This window comes from Biomphalaria glabrata, chromosome 8, assembly GCF_947242115.1.
Source record: "Biomphalaria glabrata chromosome 8, xgBioGlab47.1, whole genome shotgun sequence".
NCBI classification, from domain to species: Eukaryota; Metazoa; Mollusca; class Gastropoda; family Planorbidae; genus Biomphalaria; species Biomphalaria glabrata.
In genome coordinates, this window is record NC_074718.1 from 27,995,673 (window position 1) to 28,013,633 (window position 17,961).

Consider the following 17,961-nt stretch of genomic DNA (forward strand, 5'->3'; position numbering starts at 1 on the left):
TCTTGTATCTCATCGCCTACTTCCTCTTGTATCTCATTGCCTACTTCCTCTTGTATCTCATTGCCTACTTCCTCTTGTATCTCATTGCCTACTTCCTCTTGTATCTCATTGCCTACTTCCTCTTGTATCTCATCGCCTACTTCCTCTTGTATCTCATCGCCTACTTCCTCTTGTATCTCATCGCCTACTTCCTCTTGTATCTCATCGCCTACTTCCTCTTGTATCTCATTGCCTACTTCCTCTTGTATCTCATCGCCTACTTCCTCTTGTATCTCATTGCCTACTTCCTGTTGTATCTCATTGCCTACTTCCTGTTGTATCTCATCGCCTACTTCCTGTTGTATCTCATTGCCTACTTCCTCTTGTATCTCATCGCCTACTTCCTGTTGTATCTCATCGCCTACTTCCTCTTGTATCTCATCGCCTACTTCCTCTTGTATTTGATTGAATACTTCCTGTTGTATCTCATTGCCTACTTCCTGTTGTATCTCATCGCCTACTTCCTGTTGTATCTCATTGCCTACTTCCTGTTGTATCTCATCGCCTACTTCCTCTTGTATCTCATCGCCTACTTCCTCTTGTATTTGATTGAATACTTCCTGTTGTATCTCATTGCCTACTTCCTCTTGTATCTCATTGCCTACTTCATCTTGTATCTCATCGCCTACTTCCTCTTGTATTTGATTGAATACTTCCTGTTGTATCTCATTGCCTACTTCCTCTTGTATCTCATTGCCTACTTCATCTTGTATCTCATGGACCACGACCTCTTGAAAAATAAAGTCCTATTCTGAAGAAGCATATCACTTGTATATTTACATCTGCCTGTTTATTTGCCTTTCTGTGCATAAATTGCCTGACATCAAATTTCTCCACATAGTCCTAGATCTATATCTTACAAAAAAAACTTATGACGTCATTTTTTTTCCCTATCTATATAATGTGAGACAAGAATTTCCTTGTTTGTGTGTGTGTGTGTGTGTGACGTTATTTGGCTAATAAATTATATTCTTCAATACGACAAATACAGACAATTTTTACATTATTGAGAGTATTGCTTTAATTTTAACAGAGAACACTATAAAGTGCATCATTTTCACACATCCCTATATTTTTTTTCTTAGCTGGAGATGGACGGATGTACCGGACACCTGGATTTCTCTGTTCAAGGTCAACGGCAGGAGAGCTTTCTGCAACTCATGACGCTAGAAGGTTACAAGACAGGGGAGGTAAGTGCTAGACATTTTACTTTTCTTTTCTAGGACTAGAGTCAGCAGCGTACACAAGAGTTTTAGAGGGATTCAATGACCTCAATAATAACTGGTTTTATTTTCAAACGTTTTGGGTCCGTTGGATATCACGTGATTAAGTTGACTTACAGAAAGCCTCAGTGTCGACTGAATACTACTGTTTGCATAGTGACCTGTTTTCTTAGGAACCTTGCTTTAGTTGATTGAAATAACAAATGAAAGTTCATTCTCTAGTGCTCTCTATCAACTTATCATATAATGTAATAGTGTGTTTCATTCCAGTTTAAGTTAGCACTCTACTAAATGTTGGAAATAATTACATTGATGAAGATCTATATTTTATTCTTCAATTTTCTATTCAGACAAAAAGATGACATAAATAAGACTATTTAGTTTGAAGTGCAGTATGTGTACAAGAACCTACTCGGGTATAAGCTTTAAACTTGAAAAAGTGAATATAAATCCATATTATTTATGTATCGTTGACATGTAGAATGATAAGCTGCTGTATGTCGTCTGTTGTATGTCGTCTGATGTATGTCGTATGTCGTTTATTGTATGTCGTCTATTGTACGACGTCTGTTGAAGTCTGTTCTTCTAGTTTCAACAAATCTCATTGTCAATGTTGGATACCCTCTCATTTTATAGGCTTAGTAATCATTACAAAATGAGGCTATACATATACAATTATGAATCAATATAATAGCTAGCTACAGATAAGTTCCCACATCAAATTAAGGACATTATCATTGCAATTTAGTTTTACTGAGTGAGGAAAGTCGAGAATGAGCCATAGGATTGGATTGATAGGTTATTGCTAAGTACTCCTTCACTCCAGTCTTACAGTTCCCCACATTATCTCACCCTCTCTCAGACTCCCAACTCAAAATCTTAATGTTACTCTTTGGTTTGTGAAAGGGCAGGGGGGAGAGGCTGGGAAAAAAAAGGTTAGTTGGTCCCAGACAAAAGTTCGACTGTGACCACTATCAACCTATTTTCTTTAATAAAACTTACAAGACTAACTGAATAAAAGATCACAAGCATAGACTTTATTGCCAACACTTTTTATTTGATTTAGTTGGCGATCGTAGTTGATGGAATAAAACATTAACATGAATTTTGAAAAAAATAAAAGGTAGGTGGGTTGGGGGGGGGGAATTTATAAAGCATTACATGCAACTGAAAGATATTTTTAAAACATATTATACATATTAATAAGAGAAGATTGCAAACACTCAGTTCCGTTCTGTTCCGCCACTTAATATAGGAACTGTTTTATGAGCCTTTATTCTTATTTAGACCTATTAGTACTGCAGTCCTGATTTACATGTCAGAAAAAAAAACAGATACAAAGTAGAATGCGTGTATGTTAACTGATATTTATCAAAAGCTTCTTTAAGAGTAAATACGCCATCAGGTTGAGTCATGAGTTACCTAAAGATGGGCAGCTTGTTTCAACTTCGTGATTGGCTTGTCAATTAGTGAAACAGTTTTAGCAAGGATTTCGTCAATAGGAAGAGCTTATTTGTCAAGCTTCACAACTACTGAGGGCACTTGGCGCATTTAGATCACTTCATCACTGGACTAGAGCTCATTTCTCACAACTTTCAATAACAAGACAGTCAGAGAAAGGAAAGTGTTCTCATTTCTAAAACCATTGGGTCTCACTTCTGTACCCCGTAAAACTATCTCTAGTATGCCGTATTTAGTTTATTTTTTTCGCAATTCTATCAATCAGGGCATAAAGAAGGGCATAAAGAAGGATAACAAAAAAGAAAGGCGTACGAATCAATTTGTGTTCATAATTTATGAATGCCACTGAAAACCCCGAAGTTTACCTGACAGGAGTAGTCTCAAACATTTTTGGAACCACTGCTCTGAAGTTTGCACTTAAACAACAGAAACTAAAGATTAGAGAGATTGCATAGAGAAACAAAATTCAATATTCTGGTGCAATATGTGACTCAAGCACTGAACAAATAGAGACATTTGATACGGCGACATTTTTATTGCATTGACCTAGTCACTTCTAGTTTCCAAATCTCTACAGAACTTTGTGTCCAACCTTTACGTACACGCTCTGTACTATAGTGAGGATATTGATCAACTAAAGGATTGATCTCTAAGTCAATGCCGCTTAGAAGTGCAGATTATTCTTGCTTTGTTCTCAGTTATTTTAAGTATTAAAAAGAACCGATCCTAAAAAAATGAAAACAAGCAACTACGCTCAAACCATTTTGAGTGCGTACTTTGCTTTTTTTTTTATATTGAAGAGGTATTTTTTAGCTTCAAACACTGCTGAAAAAGGGGGGGGGGGGTAAACTAAAACCCCTTAAGCTACGCTCATAGAATTTTCAGTATTATTGTTCATAATAAAATTGCAATGTTAATGTAATTAATGTGTTAGTAAATATAATACTATGTATCAAGTATAAATATCAGCTTGATAAAATGTGTGCATAGATCCTAGCGATACATCATACTCACACAAATATGAATTCACAGAACTGTTTCTCATATGGAATGTACATAAGAGATATATATAGATTTTATCACTAATGCAATTGTTATGGGAACAAAAGAGTTGTTATTTCTGTTCTTGCCATCTGCGTCTTACATGTTGTCTGTCATTGTAAAATCTTACAATAGCAAATTTAAGATTTTAATTTTTTTTATCATTGAAATATTTATAGCTTTCTTGTGAATGTTTACTCGAATAGGTTTCAAAGTGCGGGTTTGTCTGTTTCCAATGATTTTAGGGTTTTATTCAATTTATTTATATTTCTAATGTTTATGTTGGCTGTCCACTACTGTTGGACCACCTTTTTTATATATATATAAGCGACTATATCCATGTAAAATTTTTTCTTGTATCACTCTTGTATAAGCAGCCTATAGCATAAGTGGCAGCTTGTTTTTGTATGTCTGTGTGTTTGTGTGTGCACTTAATGCACTCTTATTGTAGTGCACGTTTGTTCTGTTCAAGTTCTTTCCTTTCTAAGTGCACATGATGTCAACTCTTTTTGTTTCTTAGATTTATGTTTCGTGTGTGCACTTTCAAAGTCCTTGACATGTTATTGACACATTCCTATTTGTGTTTACATCTATTACCTTGTTTAGCTATACATGCTTAGCATATGATCAGGAGGGTCAAGGTCTTTAAATCATTACGTCATCAGTGTCAATAAGAAGATTAAAATAAAAATATGTTGATTCACACTTCCTTGTAGGACAGCCCGAACCAACATACATGAGCATTTTTAAGTCAACAATTCAAAATAAACAAAAAACAACATCAAAAAAATAAACTTGGAACCATCTAAAAAAGACATTTATTAATTTAAGTCTCCAATGTTCCTTTATCTGAATAATAAAAATTGTATTAATTTCTTTGAGAGTCTCTTTGTTCAATAAGTGTAACGTAATAATTACCAGAAAGACTCAAATATATCTCCTGGAAAAGCAGATACGAATTATATTAATGTGACATTCTGGAATATTATCTGTAAAGTACAAATTTTAAATACAATATAAATAGTGGAATCATTTCTTTTCTTCTCTATACATTAAACATTTGTTCATAATTGTTTAAATTTGAGTTTCATTATTTTACTTTTCTTCTCACGTCACTAACTAGCTAACTAGCTATTGCCTTATGACTAGCTAACTAGCTATTGCCTAATGAGTGACTATTTTAATAATGGTAATGTCTTCGATTCTCTAAGATAAAGAACTATAGCAGTGTTTTACTAAAATAGTGAGTTAAAAAATTAATCTTTTCTGTTTAAATCGTTACAATAAAATGTTGGATTACGTCATTCCTCTATATAACTCTATCTAAATCACTTATTAGCAAGTGACCTATACGCAAAGACAATTAAAAAAGAATGGCAAATAAGTCACAACAGTTTTCTCGTGAGAGCTGAATTACCATAGATTTTAAAAAGGACTTGAAATAAAATTTAAAAAAAAATATACATGTATGGTACATATAGAAGGGTAAATTTACATTTATATTGCGAAGAGCCAAATTAAAAAATAAAGACTTCCTATGTGTACTTGTAAATAAGTTATTTCTTTGGCCAGTTCTTTGCGCATTGTTGTATTACATCAACTCAAATTGCACGCTAGTGAGATAATCCCTTAACATTCCACAGTCATAGTAGCCCAGTACTACTAGGTGGGCTGTTTTCGACTGTCAGACTTAGACCTCGCCTAATATTAACACTGCATACAAAGATTGGATTGGTTTCTCTTTCTAACAATCTTTTTTTTTTCTTAAATTATAACATACAGTGATAAGTTGTTTTATTTTTTAACCCTTGCTCTGTGCTAAAACTTGCAGTCTAAGATCTCTTTTGAAACAGAGAGAGAAGAGTTACAGTGAATCAGGGGATTATCACGATAGGCTAGTACGCTTCTTTAAACTTCAATGTTATCAACTGAATCAAAGCTGCAAACGGTAAAGCTTAGACAATTTTATTCTGCAGAGCTAAAAAGTTCCCCAAAACTCTCGTATACCTTGTAGAAAAACAAAGAGCTTATGAACACGTCATGGTCTCTGTACACCGGATACACCATTAGATATTTCTAGATTTTCACCGTGTATTCAAATCTCGAATAGTGCTGCACTCAAACAATCGAGTCATTGTCACTTTGAAATAAGACTTTTGAAAAGCTAAGCTGAAAACTCAAGTACAATAGATAGCCTTGTCTGACAGTTGAACAGTTTGATAGGCAGTCTAAGGACTTGTAATAGAGTCACGCTTTCTATGCATAATCACGCACCCCCCCCCCCCCCCCCCAAAAAAAAACAAAAAAAAAACAAAAGCAACAACAACAACAACAAAAAAAAACAACGAAAGCTGAAAATTAATCGAAGAAACATTTGTTCACAGTACAAAATGTAAGGGGGGCGTTTGGCTTCTGAACTGGGTTCTTGGGTTCGAATCCTGGTGAAGACTGGGATTTTTACTTTTGGGATTTTTGGGCGCCTCTGAGTCCACCCAGCTCTAATGGGTTCCTGACATTAGTTGGGGAAAAGTAAAGGTGGTTCGGCCACAGAAACAGATTACCTTTAAATCATCTGCCCTATAGATTTTTTTAAAAACCAAGTTTAAGAAATTAAACATTTAAAAGCATGTCTTTAGGATTCTCGAGTCATTGTTTTCAACAAGCCATCTACAAAAGCCACCAATATTTCAGGGGAAACAGTGTTCCATATCAATATGATGAATGAACTTTTAATCTCCCTATTGAAAATGCATACATGCATAGAGCCGGTTATTTTCAAACAACATCGACTCAAAGTGGATCATCATAGATTAAAATAGCCACAAAGAGATATTGTAGTTTCTCAAATGATAACGTTATTGTATTAATACAATATAATACCAAACTCCACCCCCCAAAAAAAAAAAACAGAATCATTAAGGATTTAGCCAACTGATAAAAATGTATCGGTACTCGCCTTCCAAATTGCCAACTTATTTTAAAGCTTGTAAATTCTTTTTTTTTTTTAATCTTTTTTTTTTAAATAACATTGAAATAGTTTCAACTATAAGCCATGAGGAAACATTGCATTTCCAAAAAGATATTCTGAAAGACTGACTGTATGTGTGGCTTTTCTACTATGTCCCTAAACTATAAATATAAATAACTTCTTTTATTTCCAGCACCCCAAAAAACATGTATGTAGTGGTAAGAGGTGTCGAAGGTTGTTTGAAATCCTATTGTTTTGTTTTTTTTTGCTTGATTATTTTTAAATTCATTATTAATGTGTTTCTTTGTCATGTCACTTTATATTTGACTGTCAATGTTGTTTCTTCTTTTACACTCTACACTAGAGTTTATACAAGAGCCTGCAACAAAACGCTACGATATTCGAAAGTCTTGGGTCCAATTTTATAGTAATGTATTTGATATCAGTGTAGTGTCTGTACTTTTTTATTCAATTACAGTTTCACGCCTGAGTAGTACTCACACTTCCTCATTCAATATCTAGTTTTAGTTTTGTTGTTTCACGTAATTGTATGGATGTCTATAGTATATATATATATATATATATATATCTAATATATAAAGTAGAATGTAAGAAGTATGTATGTATTTATGTATGTATATATGTATGTAGGTATGTCCTGCTTAGAAATCAAAACTGTTTGACCAATCTTGATAAAACTTGGCATAAGTGTTTCTTAGATCTTGGCGGAGACCGCAGTGCATGTTAAATGTCCCTCCAACAACCGGAAGGCACTAGAAATATTTAAAAATACCTAAATTTATCTCTTTTAAAGAACGAAAAATTTAAATAAATCGGGTAAACCCGTCTTCACATTATTTTATATTTTAGATCAAACCATTTTTTACACTCTACTTTCATTTTCATGGCCAAATAAATAAAATGTCAAAGAAACAGTCACCATGTTTGATATTGATCTAAATCCAATCCACTAGGTCATCGATACCCAAACTAAGGCTCGCAGGCCATTTCCGGCTGTAATTTCAATAAGTATAACTCGGTTAGTTTTAGAGGGTCGGCAAAAAAGAGTTCAAACTCCTCTTATTAAAAAAATATGAAAGATTACACTAACAACACAATTGTGAATTTTTCTTTTATAAAGTCGCTATTATAGAAATAAGATGTTCAAGCACTGAACTGTTTAAGTGTTCATTTAAAAAATGTCCAATTTCACGTCATTAAATATTTAAGATGGAAACGAAATAACAGATACTATTATATTTTTAGGGAGGCTTTTGACATTGAGATTTTGTTCCACAATTTGCCGACCCTGACTTTAGGGTAACTCAAGTGAGGACATGCCATAGATGTACGTTGACCTACGTTGAAGATATTTCTAGAGACATCATTGCTTGGGCGGATTTAAGGGCGGGCAGGAGGGTCTTCTGCCCATGGGATTTCACAATAAAGAGCCCCACACAATAGCGAAAAAATCTAGATTTTATATGAGTTAGCAAATTATTATTTTTTATTTTATTTTATTTTTTTTTAGCATTTTTTACCTACACAATTTTTTAATCTGACAGTTGACAACACTGTGGAGGTAAACAAAAATGTCAAAATATATTACTTTTTTAATATATATACTTGAAGTTCTGCAAATATTACATTTCGTCAACCCTAAAAGTTACATTTTTTTGGGTTATTTAAATATGTATATTCAATAATTTCTTTTTTTCACCAAACAAAAAGTAAATCTACACGTACTCTCTTTTTTACGTGGATTTGTATTAAAGCTTTGGAAAAAAAGTGTTGGGGGCCTCAACAAAACAATTCTTTCCAGGGGCCTCCACATTCTTAAATCCGACCCTGAGCATTGACATAATAATGGATTTGTAGGGTTTGGAGTCAGCTAACACAGTGCATTTAGAAAGAAGCGTAAGTAACACAAATTCGAATGAAAGCTTGGTTTGCGGAGAAAGATGTAAAGTTTAAATTGAAATTTTTCTGTAAGTCTGAAACATGGGCTCACATACTAAATCCTATACCTAGACTGGAAATCGGAATAAAATTCTTATCCGATGATGATCACAGATCTATATATAGTTATGTTGTCATGTACATAAGTCTTTTTCAAGCTGTAAGGGAAGTCAACCCGATTCTAGAAAAATTGATCTTTTCTGTCTTAGAAAAGTAATGATCTTTAATTTTTAAAGTTTAGAAATAATGCAATACCATCATGCGGTTTTTAAATAGAATGGGCTATTAATCACAGAACTATATATTCTCGCAAATCTTTGAAATAAAGTCATTTCCTGTTAGTTTTCATTGAGATAATGTTTCAAAATCCTAGATTGAAATATTTCACATCTGTTGATTTAATCATCACATGTACATTTAAATAGATTGATTACCTAGATCTTTCTACATTTTGTATCTAAAATAGCAAAATAATAATCATGACACGAAAGTGCTCTTATTTTCAATGTTAAATTACTAGATCTACATCTAAGCATTAAATTATATGTTACATAGGCTAGGATTGAAAAATACACTTTACTTAATTTGTGTCCCGGGTTCGAATCCTGGTGAATATTTTTAATTTCGGGATCTTTGAACGCCTATGAGTCCACCCAGATCTAATGGATACCGGACATTATTTGGGGAAAAGTAAAGGCGGTTAGTCGTTCTCCTGGCTACATGACACCCTCGTTAACGGTGGGCCACAGAAACAGATGACATTTACATCCCCTGCCCCATAGATCGCAAGATCTGAAAGGGAAACTTTTTGTTTTACGTATATTGTACAAATAACGCATCGCTTCAGGTTTTTAAAAGTGTATCACAACATTTTTGTGTAGGTTGAGATATTTCCATGTCCAGTCCAGGTATAATATAAATAGCTCTGTTGTCTAAAACTTACCAAAACTCATTTCTTTTTCAAGAGAGCTAAAACATTGTGTTATTGCTATCATTGTAAATGGGTTGTTGTAAAAATGTGTGCTTTTAATTGTGTTTCGTTTTGCTGCATGCTGCCCCGCTTATCTTCCCGCTTATCTTCCCGCTTATCTTTGAAGTATTGTTGAGTTAGACATGTTGTGTAGTGAAATGAAACGACTTTGAACATTTGACTGTAATACACTCACTATCAACCCAGCATTTATCTCTTAGTTCTGTACAACCAAAGCATAAGCAGCACTAATAACTAAATAAAATGAACCCGTTATGACATTATTTCCTTCTAGCAGAGGTGGATCTGTTCAGAGGTGGATTTGTTCAGAGGTGGATCTCTCAGGAAAAATAAAGCCTTGCTTAAACGCTAACTAACATGAGAAGTTAAATTTTTATTCTTACATAACAGACATTTAGTGAGAGAAAAATAAATTAAAGATTGTTTTTACTATATTTTACCCAATTAGTATATTTTTTTTCATTTGAGTTAATATTTTAGAATAAAAAGATATAGCTCCGCCTCTGCTAAAGCATTTTGTGTTTGTCGCCCATCTTCATCATCTTTTCTGAAATCATCTATTGATAATCAGTTCTTTCCTTTCATGCATTTGTTGTCATTTCATAAAACTAGCCTAGACTCTAATTATACTTGTAAGCAAATCGATCTCAATTTTAAAGTCTAGTACGTAGGAGCCAGACCATTCGTTAGAGCAGACCTGAACACTGACCAGTAACGTCAAAAACCTGTGAGAACAATAACTCATTGCCACATCACAGGTCTGGAGGACGTGGAAACGAGCTATTGGTTTCCACCACCCTTAGGTTGCGACGTCGCAGGTCTGTGTTCAAGACTTCTATATCGAAAGGTCTAGGAGCCAATTAAACCGTAACAGTTGTCTCCGGAAGTAACCAGGGGAATGTGTTTAACCAATACCAATCGTTACAGAAGACGTGAATACTGATCTGTGACGTCGCAACCTGTGGGCAGTTTACACCAATAGCTTGTCGCTAAATCACATTTCGAACTTCAAGGCCTTCTATAACAATTGGTCTCGGTTCAACTAAAATTCACCCCAACGGCTCCTGAAACTTATTATGTATAACTTGATTGTGCTAGATGTATAACTTGATTGTGCTAGATGTATAACTGATTGTGCTAGATGTATAACTGATTGTGCTAGATGTATAACTGATTGTGCTAGATGTATAACTTGATTGTGCTAGATGTATAACTGATTGTGCTAGATGTATAACTGATTGTGCTAGATGTATAACTGATTGTGCTAGATGTATAACTGATTGTGCTAGATGTATAACTGATTGTGCTAGATGTATAACTGATTGTGCTAGATGTATAACTTGATTGTGCTAGATGTATAACTGATTGTGCTAGATGTATAACTGATTGTGCTAGATGTATACATTCATTATAGCAACTTATATTCTAACAGTATTCAAACACCATTTCCTTTAGAGCAATAGCCATTTGATCCACAAATATTTTTTTTTTTTTTTTTGCATTTGTAATTGTAGACAAATAAATGTGACATATTGTAATACAATTGCATCCCACAGAGTAGATGTTAAAAATATTTAGATTTTGTTTCTCTTAGCTATTGATCAAATTTTATTTTAAATTGAATTCAGAGTGAGTGTTTATATATGATATGTGTTTGTATGTGTTTGCTGTTACGAAAAACGCAACTCATAAAATGTTTTAAGTTATTCTTTTAGCATAGTGAAAAACAAAATTTGCTAGAAAAATTGTTACAAGCATTCCTTCATCCCTTGTATCATTAGAGCATGGAATGGGTTGCCTGAATCAGCCAGTAAAAGTTATGACTAAGCAGAGTTTGGGTTACTGATTAACATGCATGACTAGATAGGCACACGAAACGCGTGGGACGAAATTATCTTCTCTTTTCAAATAATGTTTGCAATTTATTAGAGAAAAGATTAATTTAATGGCCTTTTTTTTTCATTATGATACAGATTTATAGAATGGGTTTGGATTAGAAAAGCTATTTATAGGTAAAAAAATTATAACTTTTATATAGCGCTACTTTCATGCTTATAGCATGCTCAGAGCGCTATGGTCCAATCTCATTTGTGGACCAGTTGGGGGAGGGGGTATCTGGGAGAAGGTTTTCCGTGCTGCCTTTAGACGCTCAGTCGGGTGTTGAACCTCAAGCCCCTTTTATGGGTAGCCAAGCCAAGCCAATTTTAAGCGTACTTAGCCTCTCGACCACGCTTAGTAGAATCCAAAGCATCAATACAGATTTGTTCAAATATTATTTCTGGTGTGAATGACGGATTAACAATATTCCGCAGCCCAATATTGTCTTATCCAACGCGGTAGAGCTGAATATAATATCAAAATGTGGTCTCTCTTTCTTTGTATTCCCTTCTCTATATTGCTGATTGCTCGAAGTATTCGCTTGTCTGGTCAAACGACGATTTTTATTTATTTCATCTATGTTCGTTTAGTGGTTTTAGAATCATCAAAGTGACCAATACCCAGTGATATGTTACAGAGAGAGAGAGAGACCAAAGCTAGACCTAACAAAAGTTCCTTTTTAAACTAATTTCTTCTCCCTGCAATGTAAAAGTTGATACACCCTATTTTCTGCTCAATGGAACATGACTGTTCCCATTCCCACACATTCATCATTGATCAGTGTTACATATTCCTAGCTAAGATGGTCAGGACATGTGTTTGTGTGTGTGTGTCTATTATAGAGTGGTACGTGGAGAAGTAAGCAAAGTGAACTCAAGCAGCGCGTGGAGCCCTCACGATCCTACAGCACCGTTTCCAGGCTTGAGGGGAACGTCTTTGGGAACGAGCCATTGAGAGTCACAGTCATGATTGTAAGTGTTCAAATCTTTTATTTAAAAATGTGGAATGTTTAAGAAATTTTAACAGAGATTTTAAATTTCTAGAGCATGTAACTGTGTCAGAATAAAATTTAAATTTTGCATCTGACATCAATATAAAATATGAAAAGAACATCTCTATAATATATCATGTGTATTCAATGAATCCTTATTTTAATAATATTAAAACTAAATATCGTATGATGTTTCACAAAGCTTTTATCAACTCACTGCCTCTGGTACAAAGTTTCAGCACGTTGTTACTCACACTTTCCATTCTCGGGTCAAGTTGAAACTCTCCACAATTATTGATTGTTTCTAGCACAAAAAATGAATCAATAAAAGAAAATATTTAATTAAATAGTAGTAATTAATTGATTTTGCTTAAAAAAAAGGGAAATAACTTGTACTCTAGTGAGATGTATGTGAAATTTTAGATATAGCTTTTTTTAATTTTCATGTATTGTTTGTAGCTTAGAGTCGAAAGGTACTGAAAGGTACATAGAAATCTATAGCCTGTCCAGTTGAGGGAACTTGAAACTGTATTTCGCTCAAAGCCATCTGATCATGCAATGACTAGGATGAGGTTTCTTTATTCTTATCTATCAAAACTGTGCTCTGCTATTTTAAACGTTAAACTAGCTAAATACATGAAGACATTTTCTTTGGGTTCTCTTTCCGTTTAGGAGGATCCATTTGTTTCCAAAAGAACGGACAATGGGGACTTCGAAGGATTCTGCATTGACATTCTAGAAGAAGTTTCCAGAATTCTAGGCTTTCGGTACAATATATCAAAGGTGAGCCATAAGCGTAAACTCTCGCTAACGATGATATGTCCTGAAGACATCCAAGTTGTTGGGTCTGCATGGTCCATCCAAGTTGTTGGGTCTGCATGGTCCATCCAATTTGTTGGGTCTGCATGGTCCATTCAATTTGTTGGGTCTGCATGGTCCATTCAATTTGTTGGGTCTGCATGGTCCATCCAATTTGTTGGGTCTGCATGGTCCATTCAATTTGTTGGATCTGCATGGTCCATCCAATTTGTTGGGTCTGCATGGTTCATTCAATTTGTTGGGTCTGCATGGTCCATTCAATTTGTTGGGTCTGCATGGTCCATCCAATTTGTTGGGTCTGCATGGTCCATCCAAGTTGTTGGGTCTGCATGGTCCATCCAATTTGTTGGGTCTGCATGGTCCATTCAATTTGTTGGGTCTGCATGGTCCATTCAATTTGTTGGGTCTGCATGGTCCATCCAATTTGTTGGGTCTGCATGGTCCATTCAATTTCTGGGTCTGCATGGTCCATCCAATTTGTTGGGTCTGCATGGTCCATTCAATTTGTTGGGTCTGCATGGTCCATTCAATTTGTTGGGTCTGCATGGTCCATTCAATTTGTTGGGTCTGCATGGTCCATCCAATTTGTTGGGTCTGCATGGTCCATTCAATTTGTTGGGTCTGCATGGTCTATCCAATTTGTTGGGTCTGCATGGTCCATTCAATTTGTTGGGTCTGCATGGTCCATTCAATTTGTTGGGTCTGCAGGGTTCATTCAATTTGTTGGGTCTGCATGGTCCATTCAATTTGTTGGGTCTGCATGGTCCATTCAATTTGTTGGGTCTGCATGGTCCATTCAATTTGTTGGGTCTGCATGGTCCATCCAATTTGTTGGGTCTGCATGGTCCATCCAATTTGTTGGGTCTGCATGGTCCATTTAATTTGTTGGGTCTGCATAGTCCATTCAATTTGTTGGGTCTGCATGGTTCATTCAATTTGTTGGGTCTGCATGGTCCATTCAATTTGTTGGGTCTGCATGGTCCATTCAATTTTTTGGGTCTGCATGGTCCATCAAATTTGTTGGGTCTGCATGGTCCTTTCAATTTGTTGGGTCTGCCTGGTCCATTCAATTTGTTGGGTCTGCATGGTCCATTCAATTTGTTGGGTCTGCATGGTCCATCCAATTTGTTGGGTCTGCATGGTCCATTCAATTTGTTGGGTCTGCATGGTCCATCCAATTTGTTGGGTCTGCATGGTCCATTCAATTTGTTGGGTCTGCATGGTCCATCCAAGTTGTTGGGTCTGCCTGGTCCATCCAATTTGTTGGGTCTGCATGGTCCATTCAATTTGTTGGGTCTGCATGGTCCATCCAAGTTGTTGGGTCTGCATGGTCCATTCAATTTGTTGGGTCTGCATGGTCCATTCAATTTGTTGGGTCTGCATGGTTCATTCAATTTGTTGGGTCTGCATGGTCCATTCAATTTGTTGGGTCTGCATGGTCCATCCAAGTTGTTGGGTCTGCATGGTTCATTCAATTTGTTGGGTCTGCATGGTCCATCCAAGTTGTTGGGTCTGCATGGTCCATCCAAGTTGTTGGGTCTGCATGGTCCATTCAATTTGTTGGGTCTGCATGGTCCATCCAAGTTGTTGGGTCTGCATGGTCCATCCAAGTTGTTGGGTCTGCATGGTTCATTCAATTTGTTGTGTCCGCATGGTCTATTCAATTTGTTGGATCTGCATGGTCCATCCAAGTTGTTGGGTCTGCATGGTCCATTCAATTTGTTGGGTCTGCATGGTGCATTCAATTTGTTGGGTCTGCATGGTCCATCCAATTTGTTGGGTCTGCATGGTCCATTCAATTTGTTGGGTCTGCATGGTCCGTCCAAGTTGTTGGATCTGCATGGTCCATTCAATTTGTTGGGTCTGCATGGTCCATTCAATTTGTTGGGTCTGCATGGTCCATTCAAGTTGTTGGGTCTGCATGGTCCATCCAATTTGTTGGGTCTGCATGGTCCATCCAATTTGTTGGGTCTGCATGGTCCATTCAATTTGTTGGGTCTGCATGGTCCATTCAATTTTTTTCCTTCCCTACTAAATAATTAGGAAATTTTGTCTGAACATAGTCCGTTCATTTCACTTCTATTACTGAAATACTTTAGAGAGGCCTTTCGCTATAATACATTCTCAAACTAAGTAAAAAAATGAACCATCCAAAAGAGTGCACATTTAATGTACTGAATGTGTTTTGGGATTCGAGTTGAGTGTACAGTTGTATACACTCTAATTTCTGTGTCATTTCTACTTCAATTATTTATGATTATAGCTGAATCCGATCCGATTAAATCCTATCCGATTGATTTTATTGGACAACAATGAAAAAAAAAAGATTTTTAGCGGCCCTGAAAAAGTAATAGACGCTATTAGTTTTGTTTGGTCTGTCTGTCCGTCCGTCCATCAGTTCTGTTTAGACCTCGTAAACTGGAAAAGATATTGAAAATCATGATATTTTAGACTTTAGACCATTCAAAGTTCTGATGCAACGGCTACTTTTTTCTTTTCTGAAAGTGAAAATGTTAATTTTTAAAACCAACTATGCAAGCAGCTGTTTCATAAATATACAACATTTATACAACTATTTACTATTAATAGTAACAAACGTGGGAGGCTATTTAGTAAGGAAGATGACTATTTACCATATTTTAACATATTTATGCAAACGGTTTTAGACATTTTGTAAAAAAAAAAAAAAAAAAAAAAAAATTGAATAGTATTGCTAAGATAAGTAAGATCTGTCATAGCAACTAACATATTTCCAAAATATGTTTACTTTTATTTTTTAAAGAGAAAAAATCTATTTAATATGCATATAAGTGGAATGTAATTTAAAACAACAATTAATACATAGTTTCATATACTACGATGAACTGCAATGTCACGAATCAAATGCGAAACAATGAACTACAGCAAGGGGAGAATTTTTTTTGATTTTTTTTTTTGATTTTTTTTTCTTTATGGCTTTGAATAAGAGATTGACCCTTTACAGAACAATTAGATCAATGAGATAATCAATTATATGACATCAGTTAGGCCAGTTTCAAATCGAACTTCTCCTTCACTTTCATCTATCCCTTGGTATACTGGACCTCTGGTATGCTGGACCGTTGGGGCACAACACAAGATCTGTCAACCTTCTTTCTCCATTCTTTTCTTTTCCTTTGATAGAATTTCATTCTGATATTCTTTCTGAAAATATTGAAACCTACCTTATTACCTGCATGGGCGGACCACTTCGAGGGCCGATTTTGAGTTTGTGTTTTCACACAAACTTTTATTGTAACCTTGTTTTAAAATCTATTTTATCTTGTTTTACTTTAGGCTCAATAAGCATTAGAAAAAAGATTTTGAATATGTTTTTCAAGATCATACTTAGACTTGTGTTCCCATAATATTAAATAGCTAGGCCTGTGGTCTAACCTGAATATACAGCGTAGCACTATTCCTATTTTTTTTTATTTCTCTTTGAAAGACAATCAGTTATGACACATGTTTGTTCCCCAGGTTCCAGACGGGAAGTATGGAAGCTATAAAACCCATGGATGGACTGGAATGATAAACGAGATTGTCCGGTCGGTAAGTCAGACAAGAATAGAACTGCGTCAGTCACACAAGGTCCATTACATGTCACTCGTGAGAGCAGTTGGGCTTTGACATCTGCATTTAAAACCAGTGTAGGCTTTTGAGGTTTATAGGAAGGGGTAAGGGTGGGAGTGAAGCAAATTAATGTCTCTTAGCTTCTCTTATTTCAATTGAAATCTCTTGTTCAAGTCATGTTATGTTTTCAAAGCACCTTAAGCCTCAATTGTGTTTGTAAACAGCGATAGATAAATGAAACTATTTTTATTAATGATTATTATTATTATGTCTATTTGTTTCTCTTGTGTCTCTTTAGCTTCTTTGCTGTCTCTTTAGTTTCTCTTATGTCTCTTTAGATTCTCTTATGTCCCTTTATTTTCTCTTATGTCTCTTTAGTTTCTCTTATGTCTCTTAGTTTCTCTTGTGTCTCTTTAGTTTCTCTTATGTCCCTTTATTTTCTCTTATGTCTTTTTAGTTTCTCTTGTGTCTCTTTAGTTTCTCTTGTGTCTCTTTAGTTTCTCTTATGTCCCTTTATTTTCTCTTATGTCTCTTTAATTTCTCTTATGTCTCTTTAGTTTCTGTCATGTCTCTTTAGTTTCTCTTGTGTCTCTTTAGTTTCTCTTATGTCTCCTTAGTTTCTCTTTTTTTCTCTTTAGTTTCTGTTATGTCTCTTTAGTTTCTCTTATGTCTCCTTAGTTTCTCTTTGTCTCTTTAGTTTCTCTTTGTCTTTTTAGTTTCTCTTATGTCTCTTTAGTTTCTTTTATGTCTATTTGTTTCTCTTATGTCCCTTTAGATTCTCTTATGTCCCTTTATTTTCTCTTATGTCTCTTTAGTTTCTCTTATGTCTCTTAGTTTCTCTTGTGTCTCTTTAGTTTCTCTTATGTCCCTTTATTTTCTCTTGTGTATCTTTAGTTTCTATTATGTCTCTTTTGTTTCTCTTATGTCTCCTTAGTTTCTCTTGTGTCTCTTTAGTTTCTCTTATTTCTCTTTAGTTTCTCTTATGTCCCTTTAGTTTCTG

General features: G+C 35.1%; 1 protein-coding gene across 4 annotated transcripts in view; it reads left to right on the plus strand.

The window, feature by feature from the left end:
• Positions 1-17,961, plus strand: part of LOC106056661 (glutamate receptor ionotropic, kainate 2-like) — a 105,333-nt gene that overhangs the window by 22,470 nt on the left and 64,902 nt on the right. Inside the window, exons 7-12 of one of the 4 annotated variants that reach the window (XM_056038639.1) lie at positions 1,125-1,229; positions 6,926-6,940; positions 7,097-7,159; positions 12,403-12,531; positions 13,224-13,334; positions 16,869-16,940. In XM_056038639.1, coding sequence (XP_055894614.1) covers positions 1,125-1,229; positions 6,926-6,940; positions 7,097-7,159; positions 12,403-12,531; positions 13,224-13,334; positions 16,869-16,940 — 495 coding nt within the window. The remainder of the gene's footprint in view (positions 1-1,124; positions 1,230-6,925; positions 6,941-7,096; positions 7,160-12,402; positions 12,532-13,223; positions 13,335-16,868; positions 16,941-17,961) is intronic. The other 3 variants (XM_056038641.1, XM_056038640.1, XM_056038642.1) reach the window with 3 other exon arrangements.